Source organism: Hemicordylus capensis, chromosome 1, assembly GCF_027244095.1.
Source record: "Hemicordylus capensis ecotype Gifberg chromosome 1, rHemCap1.1.pri, whole genome shotgun sequence".
NCBI classification, from domain to species: domain Eukaryota; kingdom Metazoa; phylum Chordata; class Lepidosauria; order Squamata; family Cordylidae; genus Hemicordylus; species Hemicordylus capensis.
The window spans coordinates 380,154,391-380,161,719 of NC_069657.1; the positions used below are offsets into that span (position 1 = coordinate 380,154,391).

Below are 7,329 nucleotides of genomic sequence, written 5' to 3' on the forward strand. Positions count from 1 at the left end.
GTTAACTCTTTTTCCTCCCTTACCTACCTTCCTGTCTCACCCACTCCCAAAAAAGCTCTCAATACAAGTAAATTAATAATCTGTACCTTAGACCAAGGGGTTCTCCATCTTACTCCCTTTGCCCTCTTCTTAGAGGCAAGCTTGGGTTCAGATCCAACACAAAATCATGGTTTCACTAAACAAATTATGGTTTTGCGTTATGTCTGAACCCATTCATAGTTTGGTTCCAAATTTTATTATTTTATTTTATTTTATTATTTTATATCCCACTCTTCCTCCAAGGAGCCCAGAGTGTCCCAGAGGTATTCATAAAAACAGGAAAAATAAAATGATTCCCACTCCGAGGGGAAAAACCCAAATACCACCCATATTATGTAGCAAGCAGTTATGTTCTGGAAAAGTGTTACAGCCAAAGAAATTCCCCATCAAACTGTGCAGAAGAATACTAGTGTCGATCTTGATGGCCAAGTTAAAAAGTATAAACATATATAAACTGCTCTTAGAGATCCAGCGTGAAGAGCAGTATATAAATAAGTACATGGTCTAAATTAAATTCCTTGTAACTGATAAAGGTTTCTATTTGCCTGTTAAAGTAAATGACTGTATAATATATGACATCTTATTTTATACCTGGTGTTTGAAAATACATCATGAGCATGCAATATTAGAGAGCTATTAGACTGTTTATAATTTCATATTTGTTCTGAAACATTAGTATATATTCAGATGTAAAATTTTAACACCTGAGCAAATATTGTCTGTACAGAACAGAAGCTGTCCCCTGAAGGTTTGGATGCTAAGAGACCAAAGCAATTAAAATTGCCAAATCAAGCCTACATTGATCTACCTATTTGGAAGGATGATCAAGGACTACATTTTGCAGAACAGGAGAACTTTGAAGAAGGAAATTCAGCAAGTTCTGCAAATAGCACTCCACAAATGACCCCTACAAACACTCTCAACAGAACATTACAGAAAAAGAAAACCGAGTCTGTGTTATATGGATGTGCTGTCCTCCTTGCCTCAGTTGCTCTGGGCTTGGATATTAGAGAGCTGAACAAATTGCAGGTTCCTGATGAAGTACTGCCTAAGGAAGAAAAGAAAAGGCGTGATGGACTATTCCAGCGAGCTTCTAAGATTCGCAGAAGTTCAAGCCCTGTAAGGTTGCAGTCCAAAAAAGAGGACCCACGCAGCCTTTTGCCAGGTCCGTCTGCAAGCACTGTGAATCTTCTGTCTATGTCTTCTGCTTCTACTAAATGTCTCCTTCAGTATGACAATGAAGACACTATTGTAAGCGCACTGCCCAATAACCGAGATGTTTCTGTTGAGCACTTTATGCCTGAAAGCCACGTAAGCAAAGGAGAACGAATGTTCCAAGTGGATTCTGCCATGAATTCTAAATTGTCGTCTCCCAGTCTTCCTCTGAAGCAAGGACCTCCATATTTAGCAAATATCTGTTCCTCAAAAGTGAGAGTTTTGCGTCATAGACGGACCATGTCAGATGGAAATCCCTGCCATGCTACAAGTGAGTGGAACAAAATTAGGGGAGGGGGCATTGCTAGTGGCAGAGCACATACTTTGCATGCATACAGTCCCAGGCTTCTCTAGGCAGAGCTGGAGGAAGTTCCTGGAGAGCTGCTGTCAGTCAGTGTAGACATTACAAAACTAGGTGGATCAGTGGTCTGATTCTGTATAAGGCAGCTTCATATGTCAATACAGCTTTTGTTTTTATTATGATATATAAATAAAATTAAATGACCATCAAACTGTAATAAATTCATTAGAAATAGATAATGAAACAAGCAATGAAGGTTAGTTGCATACTACTCTATAATGTGGATGGCTGCCACTGTTGGTGCCAGTCTGTCTGTGCAACACAGGTATGATGGCATTGTTACCTGTACCTCCATGAAGCTAGACAGGTGAAGAACATTTCCACAATTCTCTCTCTGAGTGTGCAGCAGGAATGAAAGACGGAGCAAACATATGTACATAAATGGGTATGACAATGGCTTTGGTCATTTGCAGTTTGCAATCCAGAGTTAATCTTTTGTACTCAGCTTCCTGACTCGTTGTGGTTGGATACCATTGTTAGAATATGGAACACAGAAAATATATATAATTCTCCACGTTCTGTAATATAAAACCGGAATGTTTGGTTCAATTAAGCCTTATCTTTACCACTCTCTCTCCAGGTGCTAGCCAGCTAGTTATGAACTATTTTGAGATGAAGAATAGTGGATGAGATTTGAGGATCATATAATCTGGCCCCTTATCATGTAACCAGACCCCAACACAGGACACTTAATATATTTCACCAGATCTCATACTATTTTCCATATGTTTCACCACATCATATTTCACTCACATCCCTTCGTGTTAAGCCATATCATCCAGGTTATATCTGTGTCGCACAGAAAGAACAAATTAAGATCTTAACCAATCCCACAACTACTCCCTGAAATAGTTTTAAGTAGATTTTATGTTTCCTGTTTTACAGCTCTCTGGCTTCTGGATTTCCTAAAAAGTTAACCAGTTACCAATAGATACGTTGTCTCCTATGCTTGTATTTATTTCACTGTCATAAGGTAGACAGCTGTGTTAATCTTCTCTTTATTGTCTCTCTTCGCCTTAGCTAATGGAATTGCTAATGGAGCTCCTGAGATGCTGCACACTCCAACTCTCCAGCAGAAAAATAATGATGCTTCACATGAAAAGCAAGGAACTGTCAATATTATACCAAGACCTCGACCTTCTTCTTTAAGAAGCAGACTAGATCCTTGGCAGGCTATTTCACAGTGTGTGATGCCAAGCCCTTTTGAGATGGATCCTTTAGGGGGTGATAGAGGTTCAAAGACTAACTTAACAACTGACATTGAGAGAACTCAGTCCCATATGCCCTCCTTACTCGATATTGATGTAGAAGGTCAGAACAGTGACTGTACAGTGCCTTTGTGCAGGATAAAAAGTAAATCAGGTCGGACATCAATATATGAACTGGAGAGAGAATTCTTGTCTTAAGTTCCTTGGGTTCTAAAACTTTTATGCCCTTTTATAAAGAAAAGAAAATGTAAAGATGTTTTTATATGTTCATATCACAATTTTATGCTGCTTTATCATAAATTTTGTGATCAATATTGCTGGTAGTACACCAGACAGATACAATATATTGACAATCCTTGTCGCTATATGATCTTTGAAATACTAAAACCTTATCAATCTGGCTAGATTATCCGGACATCGGGATGCCTCATCCCAGCCCCTAGATATCCCACAATGCACCGCACCAGTGTATGGACATGCGCACATGCACACCTGGAGATGGCTGGGAGCCCCCTCCTGTGTCAGCGCTGGTTGGGATCAACCAGTGCCAACACACAATCAGTTAGCCCAGGTTAAGGACGCACTCATGCCTTTAACCTTGGCTAACTGGCAGGCTCCCTAGGTGGGTTTGCCATGAAGGTGCTGCCAGGAGCCTTGAGGCACCTGGCATTTCTCATGGACTGCCAAACCTGGGCTTAGACTCAGCATACTATTGAATGAGGTAGTGGAAGAGAAATGGCAGGGGGAGATCTTTAAAATGCCCTTGTTTTGTGCCCTGTGTTTATTGTTTAGTACAACTGAAAATGCTGTTGGAGAACCTCAATTATTGTAAACGTTTGTGTCCTTATTATGAATTACCTTAATGTACTAATGACCATTATTTGAAGTTCCTTGTCAGTATATGATCTTTGAAATGCTAAAACCTTATCAATCTGGCTTTTTGTTCAACATCCGTAACTGTATAGTGATTAATTTAATGGTAGCAATTACTTATTGACAAGGGTGCATTTGAAACCTATGTGAGAAATTTAATTTTCATTCTGTTTTGGTCAGTTATGATGTCAGTATTCATTTTTAATGAATTCCTGAAGGCATTTTAAGATACCAAGGCATTATTAAAATGTAAAGTTGGGTTTTCTAAAATTAATAGTTCATAATTGCCATTCTGGTGGATTTGCATATGCTGCAGGAATGAAATTGTCCACTAATGAATCATTAATGTCCTGACTTTCTGTCATCTTGTTTTAAGGGCTTTGGTTGAAATGCTTTGGCCAGGATCCAAAGAGCTCAGTGCAGGAAAGCACCTGCATTCATGAGGGGGAGGGGGAGCAAGTCTTGCTTCTTGACTGCAGCCTTTGCACCATATTGAATTCCAGAGGGTCCTCAAACCTTCAAGAGTAGCTTTTCAAGGGGTGTGAGAGACTGCAATAAGGAAGGACCAAAAAAGCTCCAGTGGCCATGGAAATCACCATGCTCAACCCTTTGGATCCTGCCCATTGTTTCAGTTCTCTTAGCAGTGCAGAGTCTGATCCCAACATCATCATGAACGTTTATCAAGTCCAGCCCAGTACAGTGGTTTAGACCCAAATTTACTGCTCCTCTTGCGGTGACCCCTTCAGTGAATGGGAGTTGCATGAGCAGAACCCTTCTGTGACTGCAGCTCTCCTCCCTTCATGGGAGGGGCTACCATGAGCAGAGCAGTACACTTGGATCAGAGCCTGAAAGTTCCATCCTTGATTCCAAAACCTACATTGCATTCTACATTACCTTAGCTTCCATGATAAAAGTCTAATTCTAGTGGATTTGAATTTTAATAACTCATATATTCTGCTGAAGGTAGCATATAAAAATAATTCCGTTTTAATTTATAAAGTGAAAAGACCAGTCTGAAATATCCTCACCTTAGAAGAAGAAACTGTAAGCATTTGTTTGGACTGCAAGTATTATGTCTACCTGTAACTTTTAAGGTCTGCTAGCTGTGATTTGTATGGTCTTTGTACAGCACGTTGTGATTTAAGTTATTATATTTTAATGTATTTTTTCTCTTTGGTACTTTGTATGGTTCTGTCAGTTTTGTTGTTATAAGCATTAACTTTTCAAAACCTCAGATGCTGTACAGTTCTTTTAAAATGCTGTCGCTTTAAATCAGGTACAGCAATGAAGCTTAGAGCTTCATTATTTTAAAATGTGTATGATTTGGCTCTTTATTTGAATGGTGTTCACACACATGTACAATGAAGTTTGTGTATGTCTTGCATGTAGCTAGTATATTACATTTTGAAGATGACCACTAGAGCGTTGGATTATTTTGGCTGTTGTTATGGAACTGTGTACAGTTTGTTGTTTTTCTAGGATGAGAAAATGGTTTGAATTATGCAGTACTGTAATCTCATCCTTTGATATATGTTTTCCCTTCACCATAAATCTCTCAGGTCCTGAACTCAAATGTCTTGTAAATTGTATTTTAATTAATTTCAGGTTTCATCTTATGAACATATGAACCTGCCTTATATTGAGTCAGGCCACTGGTTGATCTAGTTCAGTATTGTCTGTGCTTACTGGCAGCAGTTCTCCAGCATTTCAGACAGGGGTCTATTCAAGCCTTACTTGGCCCCTATGGCCTTTCCCCTTTACAACTTTTGTTGAACTGTGCAGTCTAGCTGTGCCATCCCGCATGTTGGGGTCACATGCTTAACTCACTCACAGAAAAGCAGAGTGCCTTGGATGTGCTTCCCAGAGGCATCTTGTGGGCCACTGTGTGAAACAGGATTCTGGACTAGATGGGCCTTGGATCTGATCCAGCAGGGCTGTTCTTATGCTTAGCTTTGGCTGGATTGTGCTCTAGGTTCTGATTTCTCAACAAAACAATATTGCCAGAATGGTGTGTGCTGCTGTGTCCAAATCTATCTATGCAGAATTTTCCATCCACATAGGTAAAAAAATGTATGTAAAACATCAATGATAGAATATGGGGCTGTAAGTCCATGTAAATGTAAGGAATAGGTACAGTTTTGCTTGAGGTTTGTCCAATATGAGAGCGAAAATAAAACATGTTTGTCCAGTATGTCCAAGAGTAGTAGAGAGACATACCTGCTGTCAAAAGCCATGTGCTTTTATTTACAAACAAATGCACGTGGCTGGAGGATGACGTCATAGTGACATCACGGGGGCGGGGCGTGCAGCTGTCAAAATGTGCTGATGTCACCGGAAATACATCGCCAGATATGCGTCAGCGGAATGGTCAGAGGAGACCCCCACGTGGCTGGAAAGGGTCAGAAGTAGGGGTATGCCCTCACCTCAGAAGTTTGGCCCCCACCTTCCACTCCTACCCCCCAGAATATGTCCAGACATGTCCCGAAGGTGGGCATGTGACCCCTCTATGAACACGCCTAGCCATCCTGGACCAATGGGAACAGGTTTAAGACCCCGGAAAGGTCCGAGTACGCAGGCGTGATAATGACCGGGCGCCCATTTTGTGTAACTTTTATTGGTTGAAACGGGGTCAAGTGACCCCTCTACGAACAGGACTGGGGTGGTGTGTTTAGAGGGAAATCATTTTACAGCTGTACAGAGACAATGGCTGATGCTAGGATTCCACTGCGTCCCACTGACCCATCATTGACACAGGCACCCACGAAGATTAGGCCTATGCAACCACGGCGTCTGGCCTTTCCCCCTACTGGTATGACAACCCACCAGATGGCTGACCTTATTGCTGGTGAGGTTCCAGAAACTAACTTTGCAGCAGAGCCAATGGATGAGGATGGTAAACTAGAATGTTATTGTGGTCGCTGTAACACCAACCTTGTAACCCCCATGGAAGCTGAAGACGGAGAGCCTCCAGCTACTGCCTCCAAAGTGGGAAACGTGTTCATCAGATTCTGAAACAGAAGGGCCTGTGAAACACAAGCAGCGTAGGAAGAAGAACAAATGGGTGAAGAGCAGACCCCAATATACATGGTGCGACGAGCGTTGCTGTGATAGCTTATGTGGAGAGTAAACTTATTCAGATGTCATCATATAGATAGTCTTACTCAGAAAATCCTTCAAACTGTGCTCATCTAGATTTTTATTTTTAATTTTAAAATGTATTTTACCAAGTACTGTGTTTCTAACTGCCCGAGTTGTGAGAACCTCCTCCTTTTGGATGAGATATGGGTCCAAAGCCTTTGAGAGTGAAAAAGTGGCTCTCCCAGCCTGACGGCGTTGAACAGGCCCTTCTGCAGAACATCAAATATAAATCAGACATGTATACATCTTCATAACATTTTCAAACAATCTAAAAAGAGAGAGAGTAGAATATATCCATACCATTATCTTTTTAAAAAGAGATATTCCCACCCAGATTCTCCATACGCACCCTGATATGCATGTTCCCTGGCTCTGTATAGTTCCACATTGCTAGAAGGTGTGTGTCAAGACATCGGTCCTCACCCTCCTGGGGGAAAAAACAATAACACAGCTTTAAGTTGCACCCCTGAGGAACTCTCTCATACTCCCAGTCCT

The 7,329-nt window shown here is 41.0% G+C and overlaps 1 protein-coding gene across 3 annotated transcripts in view; it reads left to right on the forward strand.

The window, feature by feature from the left end:
* MAP3K21 (mitogen-activated protein kinase kinase kinase 21) overlaps positions 1–5,263 on the forward strand; it is a 77,282-nt gene extending 72,019 nt beyond the window's left edge. For all 3 annotated transcript variants that reach the window (XM_053299231.1, XM_053299239.1, XM_053299249.1), the window contains 2 exons: positions 767–1,525; positions 2,636–5,263. In XM_053299231.1, the coding sequence (XP_053155206.1) occupies positions 767–1,525; positions 2,636–3,021 (1,145 nt within the window). In that variant the 3' untranslated portion in view covers positions 3,022–5,263. The remainder of the gene's footprint in view (positions 1–766; positions 1,526–2,635) is intronic.
* Positions 5,264–7,329: the final 2,066 nt, after the last annotated feature.